Source organism: Castor canadensis, chromosome 8 (genome assembly GCF_047511655.1).
Source record: "Castor canadensis chromosome 8, mCasCan1.hap1v2, whole genome shotgun sequence".
Lineage (NCBI taxonomy): Eukaryota > Metazoa > Chordata > Mammalia > Rodentia > Castoridae > Castor > Castor canadensis.
The window spans coordinates 153,068,140-153,092,324 of record NC_133393.1 but is presented as its reverse complement, the minus strand read 5'-3'; the positions used below and the strand labels follow the sequence as shown (position 1 = coordinate 153,092,324).

Below are 24,185 nucleotides of genomic sequence, written 5' to 3'. Positions count from 1 at the left end.
GAGTGTGTCTCTCCCTCCCATACCCAGAGACCTCTCTGCAGCATGTGAAGGCTGTTCTCACACAAGGCACATAAGGAGTTACTAGGGTAGTGCTTCAGGGGCCTCTGAATTATGTGGTCTTCTGATGAGGACAATGAGCTCTGACTTAATCCACTGTGTACCTCCTCAGCTCCCATGACTGGTGGCCCATCTCACACCCTCTTGGTGGTAGGGTTCTCTCACCCAATGAGCAGCCCCTTGGGAGCAGGAAAGCTCAAGCTTTCCACCTTTCTTGACATCTTCTTAACCCATGAAACTTTCAGAAGTTCTGCGCATGCCAAGAATAGGTGTTTAGATCACTTTAATTGGCCTCTTTTGCTCTGCTCTATCTGATTCTTCATTCCCCTACCAGAAAGGTAAAAGCACATAACCAAGTCTGCCAGAAAATGAGATGCCTATCTCCCCTTCTTGCAAGTGTCTGTCCTACCTGTACAAGGATTTCTGTGGTGTATCATAGCTTCTTACCTATGAATAATGCAACCACCTCATCCATCATCCATTCATCCATCCATCCATCATCTGTCATTATCTATCAATTCTACCTACTCATCCAGTCATTCATCCCCTTCTCATCCATCTATCCATCCATCCATTCTTTCAAACATTTGCCCATATACCTATTCCCCATCTATCTGTCTATTCATCCATTCATTCATCCATTAATCCTTTTATCAACCCATTCATCATCATCCATCCATCCATCCCTCACTCACCATCCATCCATCATCTATCTCTCCATCATCCATTCAACCACCTATTATTCATCCATCCATCCACTCTAAAATTACTCATTGATTCAGGCCATGTTCTTAGTCCTGCCTATTCAAGACCTTCCTCCCTCACTAGGCTTCTTTTGTCTTAGATTGGACCTAAGGATAGGGAAGTAGGAGAGAAGAAGAGATGAGGTTGGGGAGAATAGTGTTGGTTCAGCTCCCTGCTCTTCCCTGATGTGAGTGTATGGTATTTGGTTATTGGTAACTCTGTCCTAAGCCTTTGATCCCAATCAGCAGTTCCCATCAAACTGTCATTTACTGAGGTGCTAACATAGTGCTCTTATTCATTCCTTTTTCACAGATGAGGAAACTGGAGTTTTGAGGAATCACATTACTTTCCCACCATTACCTTAATGGGGCTGGAGCTGGGATTGGAAATCTTGTTTAAGTAGTCACTGCAGCATTCTTCCCTTCAGGTCCCTGTGGAGAGGAAGGAGGGAGAACAGTGATCTGGCACACTGTGGGTATCCAGGGGGGTGCCTCCGGCCTAGGTGCCTTCGTGTACTTTAGTGGCAAGCCACCAGGCCTGGAAGGAGGTGTGTGCCTTCCCCACTCCTAATTCCCAACCTTAAGGGCAGGCAGTCCTTGCTTCTTGTGGTGATATTTATGATTCTCTGCTTCATAAATTCACTCTAAATCTTTCTCAGAAGATTTCAATTTCAGTTTTGCTCCTGTTACTTAAAAAAATTTTTTTTAATTGGTCACTTCCTCATTTCACTTCACTAACTGTGTGAACTAGGGCTTTGCTTTAACTGTTAGGTAAGGGGTCTTGGTTTATGAAGACAGAATTCTAAAGCCTTTTCTCCTGAGGGAAGAACCCAGGCATTTTAGTCAGTCCTCCCTGGGGTGCCCGACTTTAGATTGTTCATCCTTCATTACCCAGCTCTGGAGCATTGCCAGACCTGGGCTCCAAGGACACAGCAAGGGTCAGATAAGTGCATGCAAAAGGTGACTGGGAGAGGAACATGGTGGGTGTGCTTCTTCAGAAAGTCTCAGGCCCATGGCTTCTGTGCCTTTAATTTAAAGTCATAACTAGCTATTGTTTTGGGTTTCTTCTTAAGTCCTCAGCTAGTGTTTGTGCATGTAAAGCTTCCCTGAAATGTCTTCACCTGCTCAGCTGTGAGCAAGGGAGATGTGTAGGGGAGACCACAGACTGGTAAAGTTATTCTATAAAGGGCTAGGAAGTAAATATTGTTGTCTTTGCATCAGGAGGGTTCCTGTCCAGCTAACTGACACTGCCCTAATAGGAAGAAAGCAGCCCAGACAATATGTAAATGAGTGGGAGTGGCTGGGTGCCAGTAAAATCTATTTGTGGATACAAAAATTTGAAATTCTCAAAACTTTCACTTGTTATGAAATACTACTCTCCTTTTGACTTTTTCAAACCATTTAAAAATGTTAAAACCATTCCTAGCTTGCAGGTTTACAAAATTGGATGGTGGGCAGTGGTTGACCACTCCTGGAATAGAGTTAGGTCTCTATAGGTAAGGAGTTGACAAGGACAAGATCAGCCTTTCTCAGGCTGACCTCTTGGGGTAATCCTGAGGGCAGGAGCAGCGTTTCTCTTCTGAGAAGAGCACTGGATTTGGAGGGAGGCAGCAAGAAGCTGTGGCCCTGCTCCTTTTGTGAACTATTTTCCCAGTGTTCCCTGACTGGGAGGATTTGCTCTGTGAGCATACCTCCCCAAAGTGTGTTTGTTGGGGGGCAAAGGTGGGAAAGAAAGACTGGACTGCAGGGCAGGCAGAGAGTAGTAGGAACCTCCTTCCCCAAGGAGGGATGGTTACTAAATTCAAGCCAGAATAAACCATGTTGTCAAGGTCAAAGCCAGGTACTGTGACCAGATGGAAGGGCAATTAGGAAATCAAGAAGAGAAGGTGGCAAATCTGTCCCAGAGTGGACAGTGGTAGAACTAAGGAAGGGAGTTCTGGGCAGCAGCTACAGCTCAGCTATCCGTTCTCTCTGGAAATCTTCTTGAGGCTACTCTGCCCAGGCAGTTCTAAGGCCAGAGGACACAGCAACAGGCAAGGTCAAGGCCCTGCTCCGAGGAGTTTATGTTTCAGTAAAGGAAGAAAGACATAGATATAAAAATAAATACAAAATGGTTCAGGTGTTGAGTGCTGCAAAGAAATAAAGCCGCTGGTCAAAAAGGGCTGAAGGTGTGCTTTGTCTCTGAACCTGTGAGTGAAGGCAGGGAGGGAACTGTCCAGCAGAGGAGACCAGAGTGCAAAAGTCTGGGGTGTGTGTGCTTGCTGTGTATGAGAAAGAACAAAAGGCCTCTGAGCTGGAACTGAGTAAGGCAGAGAGAGAGAGGGTTGGGTCACACAGAGCCTCTCAGGCCACAGTTAGGGCTTTTCATCATGTGAGAAGAACCACTGACATGCCTATGTGGCTGTAGCCCAGGGACTGTGTCAAGGACAGGAATTTTATGAGGCAGGGCTTGGTCACTCTTGCTGGGCCCTTAGCCATTTTACTTCTTTTTACCTCTTTCTTCTCTCCTGTCCTGTTTGGACCCGTCCTGTACACCAGGGCCCTAACTTTGTTGCCTCTGATAAGCCTTGCCATCTGCAGCTTCGTTCTTCAGATCGTGCCAAACTTCCGTCTGACAAGTGATAAGGAACTTGGAGACGTACCTCTTGTGGGCGTCAGCTCTGTGCCAGGTTTGCGGCTTGCCGGCTCTCCACACTGGGGACCCATATGGGTTGCTGTGGGGTTTTAAAGATGTGCATCACTCATATCCTCCTCCGCTTTCCCAGAAGAGGTGGACGGGGACTTGGCAGCAGACAAGGTGTTGAGGTTTTTCTTTGGCTGTGGGAACAAGTTCTCTGGGTGGCTGGGGCTCCTTCTTTTAGCCCAGGTAGAGTGGAGGTCCAATGTGCAGAGCAGGCCTGGTCCAGCTGGTGCCTCTCCCACCTGTCTGCACTTGCTGGTCCCAGTCTGGAATGTGGAGATTGCACTGGCCCATGTACTCTGGCTGTTAGGATTGAGTGGTGGGCGGAGAACCTAATTAGTATAGGGCTTCACACATAACAGACCTGTATTCAGCTAGTGACCCTCTTACTGTCATCATTATTGCACTGATATCAGCTTCTATTACCATTATGTTCAGAGCACCTGGAGGTGTCTGCAGATGGATCACGAGGCTTCCTCAGTGTGTAGGGTTCCTGCACAGGTAGGAAGAAGATAGATTTGTTCATTCATTCCAGCAAATCTATCCTGAGTACTCACAGTGTGCCTGGTGCTGCCCCAGAGCACCAAGCCAGGAACGAGCTCTGCTCTCAGGGAGCTAATGAAGGGGCAGGAACAACAAAATCAGACAGGTGTTGTATTAGCTGGCCGGGAGGAGAGGATAGGATGCCAGGTGAGAGTCCTGCTTTTCTAGGTGACATTTAGGTCAAGCCCTAAATAGAGGGAGGACAGGAGCCAAGCCAGTGTCAGGAAAAATGTTCCAGGCAGAAGGAACAGCAAGTGCAACGCTTGGGGAAGATGAGGCAGGAGGACTCGAACACCCAGGAGGAGCAGCAGACTAGTGTGGCCAGAAAGCAGTGAGGCCAGAATGTGAGAGATGAGCTAGAGTCTCAGAGCTAATCTTGTGGGACTCTGAGTGGATGGGAGCCCTGGAGGGCTTTGAGAGGAGGAGGGTGTGGTCAGACAGGTGTCCAGACAGGAGTGCCTTGGCTGCTGGGTGGGGTGAAGAGTAGAACTGGAAGACCAGTGGGTGGCCATGGCACCAGCCTACCATGTCGGGGTAGGTGGTGAGTGAGAACTGCTGGACTCTGGAGATGTTCTGAAGGAAGTGCTGATGGGCTTTTCTTACTGAATGTGCCATGAGCAGAAAGGAATGTGGAGGAATGGATTTCCATTTATCGGGGTGGGAGACTGAGGGAGGAGCAATCAGGTTTGGTAAATCTGAGGGGATCTCATGACAGACGTCAAATAGGCAGATGAATATCCTAATTGGAGCTCAGAGATGAGGCCAGGGCTGGAAATGGACACATGGGAATCATCAGTTGGTAACTGAAGCTGCAGGACTGGACCACTGGGGCCTGAGGGGAGCATGGATGATAGAAAAACAGAGCTCTTCAGGCCTAAGTCCAAAGGTGTTTCAGGCCTGGACGTGGGCGGAGGAAGAGGAACAGGAAAGGAGTCGGAGAAGAAGCCAGAAGCTGGAGGTGAACTGGGAGCTGGGGTTTGCAAGTTAAGTCAGAGTGCAGCCAGAAAGAAGACAAGGCAGCTGTATCAAATGCTGCTGAAGGGACAGCAAGATGAGAACCAAGAAGTGGCTTTTAGGTCTGGTGCTTTTGATAACCCTGATAAGAATGGTTTTTTGTAGAGTGATGGGAATAAAATCCATTGGAGCGATTTCTTGTTTTGTTTTGTTTGGTATTTTTGAGATGGGGTCTAGCTATATAGTCCAGGCTGGCCTCGGCCTTGGACTCTCAACCATCCTGCCTCAGCCTGTTGAGTGCTGGGATTACAGGTGGCACACCCATTGGGCTCATTAGAATGATTTTAAGAGAGAACAGACATATTGAAGACAGCATAGAGAGCTGGGGAGGAGGCAAGCAAGGAAGGAGGCTTTGTTTTGAGACATTAGTATGATGGAGGTGATGGGTGGTACAGGAACACTTCCTTTTGGGGCCATGGGAAATGGTATGTGCGTTCTTTGACCTCCTGTCTGTAGGTAGGATCGCAGAGGCCCATCCCTTAGACTAGGATGAGGGGCATAGCATGTGGGCATGGAGCCAGGTAGACTGTGGGCTTGGGGGAGCCCAGGAGCATTGTCTTTTAGTTGTTTCTGTTTTCTCTGTAAAGCAAGATGCAGGTTGTGAGAAGAGAGGAAGAGATGGAATGAGAAGAGAGGGGTTGGAGAAGGTAGGACTGGGTACTAAGAACTGGGGGAATAGCTCTGTGGTAGACACTTGTCTCACATGTGCAAGGTTCTAAGCTCCATATCCAGCACCAATGGGGGAAAAAAGGTAGAAGCGTGTGTGTGTGTGTGTGTGTGTGTGTGTGTGTGTGTGTGTGTGTGTGTGTGTACTGCAGTGGTAGAGAAGGATTACCATTACCATGTAGCACCCCATTCTGGCAGGGTGAGTTATATGAGTTGGGAGCCAGGGAAGTGCTCAATGGTATGTTTCTCTCAGGCACCATCAGGCTGTGTGGACAGGGATTTTGAGTGGATTTAAACAGGATTGAAGGAGAAAGGGTGAGGCTGGTGATAGAAGGGCCAGGTTAGGAAGAAGCAGGGAGGGAGAGCAAGGAGAGAGGGTGAGAGGTGCAGAGCAGCAGGCAGAGGGCTTGGTGGGATGGAGACTGGTAGGCTTTGGGCACTTAAGGGAGTGAGCTGGGAAGGAGAGTAGATTGTCTAAGGGTGGCCTTGATCTTGCTGTTGGTAATAACAGGTCAAAAGTTTGAGCAGGAGCTATGGCCTCTGGAAGTGAGGACACAGAGGGCTGAGAGAATGGCGTGTCAGAGGACCATCCACATAAACAGATGGGGGTGGAGTGAGGGGCCCAGGGGCTGCAACAAGGAGGGGTGGTGGTAGGTGGAGGTGTGGGTTTTAAGGCACAAGGCAGGGGCAGTGATGTGGGAGCAGCTTTAGGAGAAGGAGGCCACCCTTCCCACCAGCTCATGTCTGCTTAGACTGGAAAAAGAGACATTCCCCGGAGGGGCTGCAGGAGAGGCTCCATTGATGGGCAGTCCCAGCTTAGTGAGTATGGGGCAGCAAAGGGGAGATTCCCAGCGCACCTGGAGGGTGCTGAATAAAAGGGAACAAGCCTGTCATTGACAGCTCTCCATAAACTCTTCCTGGGCAGGGAGGGTTCCTCAGGATTCAGGCTGACTTGAGCTGATCCCCTATCTGATTCAGAATTAGAGCCTCCTGAATGTAGCCTTACCACTCACTCCTCAGTCTCTGCCCATAGTGCCCTGGCCTTCCCTTTTGTGGTGGTTTGGAAGTGTTTGTTCTCCTCCCCAAAGGCCTCCAACCCTTCCCCGCAAGTCTCTGTTATTTGGCTTTTATCTCCACTGCCTGTTTGGTGATTTCGTGTTTACGTGTCCCATCACTCCTGCAGACTAGTGTAGTTGAAGGATCAGCTTGAGTTTGAGCCAGCATCATGCCATCTAGCTGTGTGATGTTGGACAACTTGTGAGGCCTCCCTAACCTGTCTCCTTAACCTGCAAATGGGGTTGTGTCGGGGTGGGAGGACTCGCTGGCACAGCTCTGTGCTTGCTTACCTGTCATGGTTGGAGAAGAGGTCTGGACAGAAGTCACTGTAGTTCAAGAGCCAGCTCCCTCTGTGCCCTTTGTATCTCCTTGGGACCTCACCAGACACCTTGCATGATCCTGTGCCCAGAAAGCACCATTTGCTGAATTTGGGGGAGCGCTCTATAAAACTTGATGATGATATCTTAAAAAAATTCAGAGGTTGATATCTACAGTCAGATTTTCCAGTTCTAGTAAAATAGTTTGCATATGGCTTTGAAGAACGAAGGTCATACAAGTCCAATATGCCAGAGCTATAGTTTTAAAGCATCAGTTCACAAAGAAGACTTTTCATAGGGCCCCAAGAGGGATTGAGTTGTATATGAGATTTACTGCTTTACATCACAAAGAGTTTTGGTTTTTTAAACTTACTAAGACCATTTGCCAAGAAAATTGCCTTGAAAACATTCAATAAATGCAAAGTGTTCTTTTTTCCATAGGCATGTCATTTTGCAAGGCCTACCACTGTGAATCTTTGAAAACATTTTATTTTACATGAAGTATTAAAAAAAACTTTCACATTTTTATTGCCATGTTGGTTTTTAACACTGGCTCTTTTGACTTTTCCAAAATCACTTTTTATGTAGGTTTTCAGAAATATGAAAACCATCTTGAAAGCCTTTAAACTCATTGATGTTAACAACACTGGCCTGGTGCAGCCACCGCAGCTCAGGCGGGTCCTGGATGCCTTCTGCCTGAAGATGAAGGACGAGGAGTATGAGATGTGAGTCTACCAGGCTGGAGTAGGGGGTGGGGGCATAGTGTAGACCTGGCAGCCAGTTTCCTGTGAGACTGGCTGGTGGTGGAGCCCCTCCCTCCACTCCACTCCTCTCCCTCCCGCCTTCTTTCTGGCCATTTCTCCCGGGTTCCTGAGGCTCCTTGGGAATTCTCAAAAGTGGGACCTAATGGTTTTCATCCCATAAGTACCCTGGGGCGGGCACAGCATCTGGCCTGCAGATTTGAATGTAGATTATTGACTACTCCATCACTAGTAGCCTGTCTTTCCTGCTTGGCACCACACCCTGCACCCATCCACCATTTCCAGCTGACGTTGACTTTGACTCCAAGCCTGGGGTTTGGAGGAGAAGGAACAATTTCACATTCATTCATTTGTTCATGTGCTCCCTGTGGGCTCTCCTGCATGATATAATGGCAGGAACTTCATTTTCCTTTGTGACTCTTATTGCTGGGGGAGTGAGGGGAGATAGTGACAGGGGACTGGGAATAACATCCCACTTGCAAGCCACCACTGCCAGCTGCTCCTGACTCAGAGCAGGGTGCACAGCCGTATGGGTGTGTGTTTGAGCCTCCAGTAGACTCTGGATGATTTAGAAGGAGCCAGATGCTTGGCTTCTGTGCTGCATATTTTGAGCGAACGCCACTGGAGGATAGTCCCATTTAGCATATTTATAACGGGCCCAGCCGGGATGTCCTGCCTCCTGCCTTTTCCCAGATACTTCTCTCAACACAGTAGCTGCCCTCTGCCTGTTTAACTTCTTACTATTTCAGTTACCCATAGCCCATCAAGCTTCAAAAACATTAAATGGAATGTTCCAGAAATAAACAATTCTTGATTTAAATAAGTTTTCCCATACATAGTACATTATTATAAATGTTGTATTTTATTACTAGTTATTGTTGGTAATCTCTTACTATGCCTATAAATTAAACTTTATCATAAACATGTATGGGAAAAAGCAATTAACCCTAACCCCCTAACCCCGGCATCCATGGAGGGGGGCGGTGGGCTGTGTCCCTGTGAATAAGGGAGGACTACACTTCCAGCCATTCACAAAAATACTGAGTCTTATTCCACCCAGAGGCTAAGTGTTTCATATTGTCCTGGAGTTACAAGCTGTTATTTCAGTGGGTCACTATAGCTCTTGACACTTCTCATAAAGAATAAAGACACAGTAGAGGAACCTGCCCCCAGGGCAAGGAAGTGCAGACAAAATGTGCCCACAGCACAGAAGCTACCCAGGCTGCCAGGAAGGAGACTTGTGAAAAAGGATAGTTCCTACTCTTGACTATTTTTCTTCTTTTTTCCTCTTTATAGCCCACCTCAGAATATAAAAGACATAATAGATGTTTTAATTTTTACATCCTTTCTGGCTGGGAAAGTGTCCAGAGTAAGATCCAAACAAAACAAATTAAATAATTTTGCGCATGCAATTATAGAACAGAGGCAGCACTCTTCTAAAACAGGCTATCAAAAAACAAAGCAGTGTTTTATTTGACAATAAACCTTGTGTTTGGCACTGCAGTCTCCAACCTAGTAAATCTATAAAAAATGTTACTGTCTGTTTCCCCATCTCTTAAGTATTGAATAATAAAGAACTCCACAAATTTTTATTCGAGGTTTTTTTAAGCCTCAAAACAATGCTGTTTTCACGCTACAGCTTGAGAAACTTCGCATAGTAGAATTGCTTCCTGCAGACTAGCCACACAGGAGATCAAAAGGAGACCATGTCTTCTGTGCTTTAATGCTTTTCTTATTGAGACTGGAGAATATGCTGCTTCCTCACGTGCTGTTTCAGTATTAACTTTGCTTATTAATTGTGGAGCAGGAAACACAATGCATTTTGAATCCTTTTATCTTTCTATTTAGGCCCTTGGTGTGACAGGAATGGCCGGGCTTTGAAGTCAGGCACACATGGGTCAAGTCTGTGCTTTGCATTCCCTGCTTCTAGAACCTCAGGAAGCTCTTGCCTCCCACTCCCCCTGACCCATCCCAACTCACTTTTAAAGAATAGGTGCTGAGAAGCCCACTGCATAGGGTAGGAATGAAGACACAATATAGTGTAAGTGGAAAGCTCCCTAATGTCCTTTGAGTTTAGGCAAACTATGAGGTCAAAGATGACATGGCCAAGCTTTGCACCCAATCAGGATGTCCACAGCCCATGCTGTTTTGTTTTCCTTTCCCATCTCACCCCATCCTACCCTCCATTGTCCTCCAGGCCAAAGTATTTGAATCTCTGTAAAGTAATTTAGGAGCAGCCTTGTAAACAAACAAACAAACAAACAGCTGAAGGTAGTGTGCTGCCTGGGCCTGATAAGCACCGGAAGGCTCTTTTCCAGGTGGATATGGAGAGGGTCCTGGGCTGAGTGGAGTCCTTCATTTTCTCCAAATCCGGCCTCCCCAAGTGACCCTTGTGTGCTGTTTACTGCAGGCTTGTGAGTCCCTGCCGGCATTCCAGTCCCTGGGACGAGTGATGGCCCTGGTGGTCCTGTCTGCCTCAGTTCTTTCTTGTGAAAAGCCTTTTGGGACTCTACCTTCCTGGGCAGTACTGAGGCTTCATCTTTGAAGTCTTCTCTGCAGGACACACCACTGCTGGTTTCTGTCTGTCTTCCCTGACTATGTAGCACACATGCCAGGCATTAGCACAGGTCAAGGGTCTCCTGGGAGACAAGACCAGGCAGGAAGAATGCTGGATTTTCACGGACTCCTGCAAGGCTGGCGTGAGCCTCTTACCAGCATGTTGCACTTTCCTGAGCAGCACACTGGCCAGCTAGGAGCCCATTAGGTCCACTTTCTGGGTTCTGAGCTCCAGCTGATTTTCACAGGATGGCGGCTGAGAAGGAAAGATGGGTTGGTTAGGGAGTTTCCACACTAACATCTGGCAGCTGTCATCTCTCAGAATAATTTTTCTTATTAGAACAATAGGCAAGCTTCATCAAAGTGGAAAAATAGGTATGCATTAAAACGAATCCATGACATTACTTACTGTGTGAGATTTGGAAAACAGGAAAATAACAAATACTTCAAGTAATAATTACTAAATTTTTAGAAAGCTTGAAAATAGATAATTATAGAAACCAACGCATATGGAGATAATATAAGCAAACATTTAAAAACTGTGAATTTTTGGAAATGTAATAACCCAGAAGTTATCTAGAAAAACATTTATTAAGTGACAGATTTGAATAATAGAAAATCTGTTAGAAAATCCAACGTTCTGTGTATCTCAGTATTTTCTAGGGAGAGATAGTGGTTTATGTGTTTTTAAAATTTTTTGTTAACATCATAGACTGCTTCAAGAAAAGCCTGGCTTCCTCCTCTATTCACAGTTTTGAAACTGTATGCCAGCTGTGGGTCTCATTTTCCCTCTAGTGAAGTGATAAGCTCCCAGTCAAAAAGATCACCTGTGTCCAGGCCCCCCCAGCTCTAGGCTTCCTGGTTGTAGAAATGTTAATGCTAACTGGCTCACTGCCCAGACTTGTGTCCCTCCTCATGTTACAGGAAGGTGGCACTGTTCCTGCTGTCCCCTGGGAAGGTGGCTGCCTGGGCCCTGGCTCCATCCCCTCTCCAGGGAAGGGAGGTGGTATGGCGGGGCTTTCCCAGCAGGACCCGGATGTTTCAGTCTCATTCTCTCTCTGTATCCATCTGCAGGCTGAAGAAATGGTCTCTTCCCAAATGTTTTCATTTTAAAGTCGAACAGTAACATTTCCCAAGGCCTACTTTTAAATTCTAGCTGTAGCTAGAAACAGACATTAAAATTAATGTCAGCCCCAATGTAAAGGACACCTCAGTAACAAACTTGCTTTGCTTCAGATCCTGTGTCTGATTTCTAAAGAACATTGGTATTTCAGGTTTGCAAAGCACTACAACATTGATAAAGACACTGCAGTGAATTACAATGATTTTTTGAAGAACCTCGGCATAAGTAATGACCTGAATCTTAGATATTTTATGGGGAACCAAGGTAAGGATTTTTAAAGTATACGGCTAAAGATTTTAATGACCCTTTTCTATTCTATGGATCTTTCCTGAGAAATACTTTCAATTATGGGAAATGCATTGTTTACAAAGATAACCATACTATCATTATTTATAAGAATAATGTAAGTGCTGAACAATAGGAGAGTTAAAGGAGCCACAGCACAGCCACAAGGTAAAATGTGCAGCTAGGAGCGATGGTTTGCACAAAGAGTTAACAATAGCATAGAGAGTACATGTGCAATCAGCCAAATGGGCCATATCCCAAAACCTCACATACTGTCTTTAAGTGAAATGTCTCAGAGTGCTACTTGTTCTTCTTTCTGCTTCTTCCATATTTCAAAAATTTTTGATAATGAATATCCCTTTAGTGGGTGGAAGTCTCAATTTGAAAGGAGCAAGGGCAATTTACAATTACATTGGATGTGGAAAGCCAGGCTTATGTCAGTGGACACCCTTGAGAAGAGACATTCCTCCTGCTGACATCTTCATCCCAGTCTCATGAATGTGAAGCCCAGCTGGGTAGTTGGAGAAAGAGCAGGTCTGGTTCTCTGAGGATGAGACACTCTCCCTTCCTGGCCTCTGGTCATTTTCCTGGCTTCATTGGGGTTTCTCCTAGAGGTCTCCTGCCTCAAGGCTTATCACCTGTGACTTGCACATTCAGCACTAGTTGGCACTGTCTGGTTTCAACTTAATTCAGCAAATACTGAGTGCCATCTATGGTTCTCAGATCTGCTTCACTAGCAAGCTGAAAAATGACAGGTTCTCAGGTTCAGCCTGGTTTTGCTAACCCAGATTGCTTGTAGCAGACTCCAAGACTCTGCTTTGGAAAGCTGCCATGCCAGGCTCTGACTAAGCTTGTTCTCCTATCATCTCTTTTCATATTCCCTCAGCCCATGAGGCCGGTACTAACGCACTACCCAGAAATAACACTGTCAGCCTTATTCTTGGCATCGTCCCATGCATATATATGGAAAGGAGAGATAGGAAGACAGAAATTTATTTGCAAAAATGAGTTCATGTAGATTTTTCATAAGAACTTGCTCTTACTTGAGAGTACCAGAGGAATAAAAATTGCAACGGGACTCATTGATGATGCATGCACCTTGGCTGGTGGCAGTGCCCACAGGTTAAGCTTGTCTCTGTGAGAGCCTCACAGACTGATCCATGGCCTGCTGGGACTGAGCCTGGTTGAGGAGAAGTTCTGAGACCTGCTGAATTTCTTCCCTTATTGGTGATTGGCTTTCTCTGGCTGGTTACCTAAAGAACCTTTTTTTTCTCCTTTCATTTTTATTAGCATATATTAATTGTACAAAATAATGGGTTTCATTATTATATTTTCATCCATGTATATAATGTACTTTGATCATACTCACTCCCCTATTACCTTCACTTATGCCTCCTCCTCCCCACCCCCCGCTGGTCCACTTTCTCTTCCCAAATAATCCTCCTTCTACCCTTTGTGTTTTTTTAATCTAAATTCTGCATATGAGAGAAAATGTGTTAACATGATAATACCCAATTCCATCCATTTTCCTGCAAATGACATAGTTTCGGTCTTCTTTGTGGCTATGTATGCAGACCATACTTTCCTTATCCATTCATCAGTTTATGGACACCTAAACTGATTCCATAGCTTGGTTATTGTGAGCAGTGCTGCTACAATCACAGGTGTGTAGGTGTCTCTATAGTATGCTGACTTAGATTCCTTTGGGTATATACCCAGGAGTATATAGCAGGATTGCATGGCAGTTCCACTTGTAGCTTCTTGAGGAACCTCCACACTGATTTCTATAGTGGCTGCACTAAATTACAATCCCACCAACAGTGTATGAAGGTTCCTTTTCTTCCACATCCTTGCCACCATTGTTTTTATGATAGCCGTTGTGACTGGGTGAGACGGACTCTCAGAATCACGTTGACTTGCATTTCCGTGATGACTGAGGATGTGGAGCATTTCCTCATGTATTCACTGGCCATTTGCACTTCTTCTGAGACTGTGTGTTCAACTCATTTGTCCATTTATTGATTGGGTTATTTGTTCTTTTTGTGTTTAATTCTTTGTTTTTTTGATGCATTCTAGATATTAACCACAGTCAGATGAAGAAGAGCTGGCAAAAATATTCTTCTGTTCTGTAGGCTATCTCCTCACTCTGGCAGTTATTTCCTTTGCTTTGTAGCTTTTTAGCTTGATGTGATCCTATTTGTCAGTTTTTGGTGTTATTTCCAAGCCATTGGAGTCCTGTTCAGAAAGTCATTTCCTATGCCTGCATCTTTTTTTGTTCATTTGTTTGCAGTGCTGGGGATTGAACCCAGGACCTCTTGCATGCCAGGCAAGCACTGTACCACTTGAGCCATCCCCTAACCTTTCTCTTTTGTATTTTTTCTTTTGTGATAGGGTCTCTCTAATTTTGACTTGGCTGTTCTCGAGCTCATAATCCTCCTGCCTGTGCCTCCTGAATAGTTTGGGATTACAGGTGTGTACTACCAAGCCTGGATTACCTATGCCCATATATCTTGATGTGTATCCCATGTCTTCCTCTAATAGTTTCAAAGTGTCAGGCCTTACATAAGGTCTTTCATCCATTTGGAATTGAGTTTTGTACAGGGTGAGAAGAAGTAGGGGTCTAATTTTAGTCCTCTACATGTGGATAGCCAGTTTTCCCAGCACCATTTGTGAAGTGGCTGTCTTTTCTCCACTATATGCTTTTGGATGCTTTTTTGAGAATCAGGCACTGACTACACCAAGTGTAAGGACTTTACAACAGTATTTCCCAGTTTCCCTCCCATCCTCAACATGGCACTGTGCCATGTGGTGCATTTATGAATGCCGTAAACTCGTGATGCATGGCTGCAGCCTCTGCTCCTGGGTTGGGATTTCCTACTGTTCATTCATTGTGAGGATGTATTCTCAAACTCCTACTTTAAATTTTAAGGAATATTAAAATGCTTTAATTTGTACCTACTCATTCCAACATTTAGGTCATCTCAGGGCTGGTCTTTATTGACTTAACTTTTTTTCCTTGGATATAGATCACAGTTTCCTGCTCTAGTAATTTTGGAATTTATCTCAAATATGGTCAATTTTGCATGGTTGAGACTATGGTCAATTTTGCATGGTTGAGACTAGGGATTCTTTTATGCTCCTCTGCAGAATTTAAGTTTTTTTTTTTTTTTTTTTTATTCTACCCTCGAGTTTCCCTGGCTGCTCTCAAACTCTAATTGTTGTCTTCCCTGTGGGGTAACACCCGGAATCTGTGGTCATGTCTTATCCTCAGCGGGCAGCATGGTGTCTGCTCTGCACATCTGCATTCGGAGGTTGGCCAGAGATTTGGGCAGCATTTATCCACAGATTTCAGAGACCCTCTCCATTCCTGTCTTCCTTGGGGGTTCCTGTCCCTCCTTACCAGCTGCTGTGGTAGTCCTGACCTCTGTTTTCTGAGTCCTAAAGCTGTAAAACCCTGGTTTATATCCAAATGCTAATTGTCTAGCATGTTTCTGACTGGAACCTGACCTCAGCAAAAAGCCAAGCAACAGGAAATTCGCTGAATGTGAGTCCAGTTCCCCAGTGTGGACTTCTGTTGTTAGGATCTGCTCTCAGCTGCTCCTCAGGTCTTCAGATAGTTTTGTTTTTATTTTGCCCAGGGTTTATAGTTGTTATTTGCTGGTTTAACATGAGCTAATCAACCATAAGTGGAAGCAAAACTCTCTGGCTGCTCACACTGTCGTTTTCATTTTGCTAATTTTTACTGTTTTAGTTTTTCCTTTTGCTTATTTTATTAGGTATTATAAAAGGACAAGTTCTATAATTGTTTCTTTTTCCCCCTTCATTTTTTATTAGTGTATGTATCAGTTTCAATTTTACTCTAGAAACCCCCTACCCTGTGCACTTTATCAGTAATTGCCTCATGCTTTCTTCACCAGTTATACGTAACAGAATGCTGCATCTCACAATGAAAGGCACCTTTGACCTGACCAAATCTAAGACATGCACCCAGGCATTTCTCCTGTCCGTTCCTGACCCCCAGTGCTGGCTAGAGCTCCTACTGCTGTCTCTTAACTTCTACCTTGTCAACAGCACAAGCCTTTTCTAAACTGTCTGTCATGCTCTAGCCATGGAGACCAGCTTGAAAAATATCTTACTCAAGCCTATTTTCCCATTGAATGCTTACTTTATAATTTTGTAATTGAATTCAAATCCTCAGTTAGAGAAAAACCCTCTTTGTGGGTGTTCTGAATTAAAGAGGCAATAGTTGGGACTCTGGGCCCATCCCATTACCTCTCTAAGCAGGCTGTGGCCTGGCACGTGGCAGGAAGTGTGCATTGCTGACACGCTGCTCAGCCTCCCCTGCTGTCCTACCAGCTCACCATCCTCAACCCCAACCCCATAGCCTCTATGGTCTGGATCGTGATGGGCATCATTTTATTTGGACCACAGATTGGCAAATTCGAATTCTCACTTTACTTTTTTGGGGGAAAGCCAAGGACTCCATACAGGCTCCAGGTTATCAAACCAAACAAGGAAGAGAGCCACACCTTCTGGCTGGAGCACCCCAGGGCATTCATTCCTCATTGAGATTTAGCTTCTGTTTTTTTTCTGCTGAAGTCATTCAGAAGTAAGTCTTGCTATCTCGCTGACTGACTCAGTTTCCACAAGTTGCTACTTTAGGAGTGAAAACCTTTCTCTTATTTGCTCGGTTGCTTCTGTCTTTCTGTGTCTGTCTCCCCACTCAGCTTAAACAAGTTAATAGTTTCATTAGGAAATGCTCATGGAAACCACATTTTCTGATTTCTTACTTGTTCATAAGTTTGTCTGTGCCCTTAACACTTGAAAAATCAGGCCTTTTTCTGATATAATGGTTCTGGCTTCAGTAATCTTAAATGTCTTTCTCCATTGTCTTGTGACAAAAAAAATGTCTTGTTGAGGTAAAGTTCAATGATGATCTGATCTTATTTCTCTATTTGTAACTTTATCTTTTCGCCTGGTATTTAATTTTTTTATCTGAAAATTTTGCTAGGATATGCTGTGATATTAAATACCACGATTGATTTCCTGTGTACATTGTGTACTAGTTAAATTTGCAGATTTGAGTCTTTTTTTATTTCCGGAAAATCTCTCAAATTTTGACTTTTAGCATTTGTTTTCTCCCACTGTATAGTTTTCTCCCTGTGATCTGTGTTACATGGATCTTGGCTCTTTTTCATGTCTTCTCTTCTGGATGGTTGCTTTCTTTCCATGAACCTCCCTCCTTCCTTTCCCTTTTTACTTCATAGGATTTTTATTTCACCTGTTGTATTTATTTGATCTTGTATTCCTTTTAGTTAGTCTTCATTTTTGGAATAATTTATTTCCAGCTCTAGTGAGGTAAAACCAGCAAATAAAATTGTGTATATTTAAGGTATACAACATGATGATTTGATACAGATGTGCATTGTGGAGCGATTGCCATAATCAAGTTCATTAACACATCTGTCACATTACATGCATACCTTTTTAGGTGTGTGGTTGTGAGAACAGTTAATATCTACTCTCAGTAAATTCATCATGACTATAGTCAATAGTATTATGTTTTATTCTGGGAGTGATCTCTTTCTAACTTTCTCCTGAATTTTACCATCTACTTTCTGAATTTTTCTTGCTCCAGTGATATTATTCTTCCAGATCTCCTTTTATTAAAGAAATTTCTTACTAATTGAACCAAAGCTAATATCTGCATCCATTAGTTCATCCCATCCTGTGGCATTGATACTCTTTCCCTTCTCTGCAATGAGTGAATAGAAGCACAGTCCGCATGGCTAGGGAGCATGGCAGAGGCAGCTGTAACATCCAGGTGGTCTGTGTCCAGTCCCAGTGCTTCCCTCTTGGTCCTGTGTGCAAGGTTATGCCTGTTACTGGCTTTAGAGCTCCCACTGGGAAGTGCCTCCCTGACATCCAGCCTTGGGGCTTGTGCACAGAGAAGTAGACTTTACCTCACCTTGTGTACCAGGGTTTCAATATTACTTGTTCTCTGTACGATGGCTGTAGCCTTTTGGGAAGATATTCTCAAAGTACAAGAATCTAAAAACATTTCACCTATTTGCATGTGTTTCAAAATGTCATTTTCATAATTAAGCACAATTCCACATAGTTCTTTATATCCATGTCTAGCTCTAATATGAGTCCTCACTATGAATTATAAATGATAGGATAAAATTTGCTTCTGTATGTTCATTTTTTGGGATGGTAAGTTACATAAAAAACCAACTATCCAGAGCTGTTTACAGATTCAATGATGTTCTTACCTTTGCAAGGGAGTCTGAAGTTGTGACAGCTCATTCTCTTTGGTTTTTCTCTTCATAGAGAAAGTTTTGCGTGTTTCTATTTTGGCTACACTTGTATCACTACTGAGCCATCACCATCTTGCTCATGGTGAGCACCATCTATTTAGACACAGATGAAGTCACTTGAGAAACTTGTATTTGGGCATTTAGTTTGGACAAGATCATGTTCAGCTTTGGATTTTTTTCTCTAGGCCATTTGAATCAGTAAGGATTGTTCAGGAAGGGGTTGGGGATGTAGCTTAGTGGTAGAGCACTTGCCTAGCATCAAAAAAATTTTTTTTTTAAAAAAGATGAAACCATGGGAAACCAGAGGTGGTGGGGACCACTACATTCTGTGGAGGTGAGCCCTCACAGAACTGTGGTGAGGGGAGTCACTGAAGATGGGAAATTGAGTCCTGCCACCAGCTGAGCTCCCGGGCAGGACTCCCCACTGGCCAGCCTCCCATCTCACCCACCTCTCCACGCCCCAGAGCCTGGCTGCCTTGTGAGTGTGTGTTCCTGTGAGTGACTGCTAAGTCCCACCATTGCAGAGTAGAGAACAGGATGAAGTACCAGGAGGTGGGCCTGGAGCCTAGCGCCAGTGTGACCAGGTCAAAGCCTGGCTGTCTGTTCCCAATTCCCACGCTAAGCCCTGGCTGGCTTAAGGAGCAACTTTGTGTTTATTTTGCAGCCCCAAAGGACCCACAGAGGGAGACTCTTTTCTTTTTCTTTTGTTTTCTGTTTTTTACCCATTGGAGATAGGAACGGCCCAGATGATTGGCAGTTTGTTAGCTGCAGCTGAATCAAGTATGCTTAATTTGGCTACAGCTTATTTGTAGACATTTTAAGAAATAAATCTGGGAAACCATTTGTGATTCTTTGCAGCCGACTTTGAGAAAGAAAATGGCTACACTTTGGATTTATTTTATTCTCTTCCATTATAAAAGTAATACATGCTTGTTTGACAAAAGCCAGAAAACATAAAAACACAAACTAACAATCCCTTGTAGTGCTGCCTCCTGAATCCTGCCCTATATTTTGCATTGTTTTTGGTGCACTATCCTCCCAGATTATTTTTTCTGGTGCGTACATAGATGGATTGGTAGGAAGATTGACAAAATCAGTGTTAAAATGAAAATTAAATTATGTTAATTCCCCTTTTTTCAATCATGAAAAATAAAGCTGTCCACCTTCATGAATCTAGACATGCGTCTTTATGTTTGACATCCGTGCACCATTTCACAGGCTTGATATGAACCATTAATTTATAAAATTCTATTAATAAGCATTTAGGGTGTTTCAAGCTTTTTCTCTTATGAATAGTACAGAAAATGTCCTTAGCCATATGCATTTGTTGAGAACTGGCTCTTACCATTCTCTTTGATCCCTGCCTATTTGACAAGTTAAAAAAAATTAACTTGTTTTAATTAGACTTTTAGAATTACCAACGAAGACTGGGTGCAGTGGCTCATACTTATAATCCTAGCTACTCTATAGTAGGATTTCAAGCTAGCCCTGGGCAAAAAGTCCAAGATATCCCAGCTCAACCAGCTGGTGGTGCACACCTATCATTCCAGCTACTCTGGAAGGAAACCCTGCCTTAAAAATAACCAAAACAAGAAGGGCTGAGTGTGTGTGTGGGGGGGAGTGGCTCATGTGGTAAAATGCCTGCCTAGCAAGCATGAAGTCTTGAATTTAACACCCAGTAGTACGAAAAAAATCAATAAATTTGAGCAGTTTTCATACATTTATTGGATTTTTTTAGTTCTTTTTTTTGTGAGTTACCATTCTCTACCTTAAGTGTTCTATTGGATATTTATATTTATCTCGTTAATTCATAAGTGCTGCTCAAAAATTATGAAAGTTAGCATATATTTTTCCATGTATATTAACAGTAGGCTTTCCCATTCATTTTTTATTTTCACTGTTATTTGTAATATTTATTTTGTCAGACCTATCCATTTTTTAAATGATTTCTGCCTTTAATATTTCCTTTGGAAAGTCTTTTTCACACAAAGACCATATACTATGTAACAGTCAGTATAATTTTCTTCCTCTACTTTCATGGTTTTATTATTCTATTTCATGTGTATTTTATTCTATGTACAGTTTATCCTAGAGTAGATAGTGTGTAGAAGGTTAATTTTACTTTCCCAAAATGTTGAGACAGTTATTCCAATGCAGTTTATTAGATGGTTCATCTTTTCCAGTTTGTCCAAGTCTTGGTTTTTGCCAAGCAGGTGGTGGCTAATGGAAATGAGATTTGAATGTACCTTTACCAATGCCAATAAACTGAAGGCATCTTGTTCTAACAGAGGTCTTGAGAGAAAATCAGTACACCAAAAGTTCCAAGAGGGAACAGCTGCGTGATTCTTTATCATCTGAAGATGTCTGGAAAAACTTCTCCTTAGATGACATCCAGAGGATCTTTTGCCAAGAGGTAAGAATATTTTCCTAAAGGCACAGTTATCTTAAGTGTGAACAGAGCAAAGTATGACAGCTATGGGAAACTGTTAGTATAGACAACCCTTCTAGAATTTGTTTTGATCCTACCTACATCTCCTCAAACAGGCAGACCTTCCCCATCTCCTGACAGCAGTGATACACTGATTACAATGATGTGGTGAGAAATTAATTTTTAAGTATAATCTCTGTGCCACTTGCACACTACCTCTAATAAAAATTTATAAAACTCCTGTAAAGAAATAATACACCTTGGTTAAGTAACATAAAAGAAAGTAAATAAATGAAGAGGTCTTATCTAATTCTTGGATTGGAAGATTCATTATTAATGCCTGCTCTCTCTATTCTCTGGATGTGTATGTATATGTATTGAAAAATTACAATAGAGGACTTGTCCTATCACATATAAAATATTTTATAAAGGTATAATAATACAGTCTGGCACCAGTGAAGCAATGAACACTCAGATTGATTTAAAAGAATAGTTGGCTAATGGATCAATCTATATATATATTTGAATTTAGCATATGATATGAGGCATTTCAATAAAGTATAGTAGGGCAGGATTGGATTGTTCAGTAATTATTTTTGAGATAATTCATTAGCCAGACAATTTTTTGGCATATAACTTTTGTCTCTTCACAAAAATAAATAAACTATTTAAATCTTAAATGAACAATGTAAGTGAAAAATTTGTTGTGGTGTTAGAGATTGAATCATGATAAGCTAACCAGCCCCTCTACTGTCCAGGTAAAAAAAAAATTATCTTGAAATTTAAAATCTCTTTAAAGTATGTAATAAAACCAAAGTCCATAAAGAAAAGGAACATTTGATTACATAAAAATGAAAAGATTTTGTACAGCAAAACTTTGTATAAGCATATGATAAACTTGACAATATAGGTGCGACACAAATTGACAGTGAATAATAACTGTGCCTAGCATACATAGACCATTTACAACTAACAAAACCAGTTTGGATAAAGGTATTAGAGAAGTGAGTACTTTAATGCCTGTTGGTAAACTGGGAAAACTCTTTTTCTCTACTTTTTAATGACATGATGGTTTTCATAAAAACACGACCACTACAAAATACATGATCACTGCAAAAAGCGTATACAATTATGAAAATTACAAAGAAAAAAGTAATAAATTATTCACAATTCACCACCCAGAAACAATTAAAGGCAGCATTTGGTGAGCACAGTTCTAGCCCTTTCTTTATTTCTGAGAAGAAGGATGGTACATCAATGGGCAGGTGAGCAATATAATCGATTTTATAAGAGAAAAATCATAGGCAGTTGTGGTGGTGCACACCTATAATCCCAGCATTGGGAGACTGGGGCCAGGAGGGTCATGAGTTCAAGGCCAACCTATATAGTGGGACCCTGTGTCCAAATAAGGAGGAGGGGGAGGAGAACAAGAGCAAGAAGATAATCAATTAAATAAAACCTATTTAATTTAAATGCCCTTGACTTTACGAGAAGAAAAGCAAATGTGATCATCACCCTTCTACATAGCCCTTTGATGGGGCTTCCTATGGGCCAGACAGTGGCCCCAGAGCCTTACAGATGTTCCGTCCAGTCTTTACAGCAACTCCATGAGTTAGGCACTGTTTTCTCAGCCTTAAGGTGAGGAAGCAGGCATGTAAAGGTTGGGTGAGTTTCCAGTAAGTCGTGGATCCAAGTTTAAACAAGCCCAAGTGATGTGGCTCCAGTGTCCTTGTTCCTAACCCCACAGGACTGTCCTCAAATGTAGCTGAAGACATTTCTGAACTTTGGGTAGATATTTCTTTCCCACAGATATATTAGGTCCCTGAAGGGACTTTAGCACAAGAAAGGAGATTAAGAAAGCTTCTAAGAGCTGGGGAAATGACGATGTTTTTGAAAGATGTTTCCATTACAGATAGGGGCTGGCTTTCTGCCATGGATCTCCAGTGACAAGTGGCTGGCACTTGCGGTTTCTCCTGCTTCTTTGCCAATCATGTTTGCTCCTGGTCAGAGTTCATGATACTTACAGTCTGTGCAGTTATCCTAATCTCCTGGTCGTTTTGCCTCCATGGTGTATTCACATGAATTAATGCTCTCCCTCTTGGACTTCGTTATTGTGATTTATTTTTTGGTTGGCTGGATTTCAGTGTCAAGTAATTTCCTTAAGAAAGGCTCAAGGGTGCTTTGTTCCCTTGGTTTTTTCCGTATCTGAGACTACGTGCCTTTTGCTTTTATAGTTGAACAACAGCTTGGCTGGTATGGTTCTCCATCACACATCCTTTTTCTTGTAATATTATGAGTCTCCCCATTGTCTTCTGGTGTTTGATATTGCTGTGGGGAGCTGGGAGCCACCCTGTACTTTCCCCCTTGTAGCTCATTTGCTTTTTCTACCTGGACACTTAAGTGTTTTTTGATTAGGCTATGTCTTGGCATGGAGATTTTGACCTAGCCTCCTGGAATACACTGTGTTCTTTTGACACACAGATTGAGTTCTCCCTTCATTTCAGGATAACGTCCTGTGTCGTAATTCTAAAGTTGTCTCCCCTCCCTCTTCCTTCCTCTCTCCCTCTTTCCTTTTTTCCCTCTTCCAGTGGTGTCCCCAGTTATCCTTACATTGGGTCATCCTTGTCTGTCCTTGGCAGCTGTCGTCTCTCAAATTGCTTTAATTCTTCTGTCCCATTTCTCTGCCTTCATTGAGGTTCTTTAAAGCCACTCCTTTAAGACTGATTTAAGTTCCTTCCTTATCTCTTATTTTTGCTGCTTATAATTTTATTAGTTCCTATAATGATGTTATTTTAGTTTCTATTTACTTAGCTCTGAAATACCCTTCTCATTCCTGTCATTGCTTTATAATTTTTAGGATTTCCTTTTAATGAATCATATTTTTATTTAGTCCTTTTTATGGCATGAGACTTTTGTGGGGAAAGTGTTCATGTATGTTTTTCCCTTACTGACTGGGTTCTTTCTCTTTTTCTTGGTATTTCTTTGCTTGTTTGTGTGTTCTTCCTCTCTCTTTCTTTCTCCACAGTATGTTTGCTTAATTGCAAACCCATTTATTTTCATCCGTCTTGTGCTCAGAATGAGAGTCATCCATATATTGGAGATAGTTGTGTTATCATTAACTGCTGTGCCATTCTGTGTTATCTAAACATGATGTCCTCCTACAGGTGGGCACTTGGGTTGCTTCTTCTTGTGCGCTAATCCCAGCACAAGCAGCTGCCTACAGAGCTTCTGGTGCCCAGTGTTGGGGTTCCTCTGGGAATCCCTCGGAGCAGTGGAACTGTGGCTGGGTGGTGGACACTGTGGTCTTCTTCTTTCAGTAGCAGCACCACTTTGTTTCCCATTGTCCATTTATACCACCCAAAGCACGTGGGCGCTCCTGTTCCATGTGCCACCAACACTTGGCATGGTCAGTCTTCTATATGTTTGCCAGTCCAGTGTAGATGGCATCTCAACTGTGATTTTAGGGGCATTTCCCTGTTTACTAGTGCATTGAACAGCTTTTATATTTTGTAATCTTTGTTTGGAACATTTTTTGATAAAAATGTATCTACTTTTATCAAAATGGGCTCTGCTTTCTTGAGGTCACATGACATTACATCCAGGACAGATGCATTTAACAAAAACATGCATTCACAA

General features: G+C 43.0%; 1 protein-coding gene across 8 annotated transcripts in view; it reads left to right on the top strand.

The window, feature by feature from the left end:
• Nucleotides 1–24,185, top strand: part of Efcab6 (EF-hand calcium binding domain 6) — a 225,839-nt gene that overhangs the window by 54,171 nt on the left and 147,483 nt on the right. For 6 of the 8 annotated variants that reach the window (XM_074084642.1, XM_074084640.1, XM_074084641.1 and 3 more), the window contains 3 exons: nt 7,665–7,801; nt 11,668–11,780; nt 20,410–20,534. In XM_074084642.1, coding sequence (XP_073940743.1) covers nt 7,665–7,801; nt 11,668–11,780; nt 20,410–20,534 — 375 coding nt within the window. Of the gene's footprint in view, nt 1–7,664; nt 7,802–11,667; nt 11,781–20,409; nt 20,535–24,185 lie in introns of those variants that run through there. The other 2 variants (XM_074084646.1, XM_074084647.1) reach the window with 2 other exon arrangements.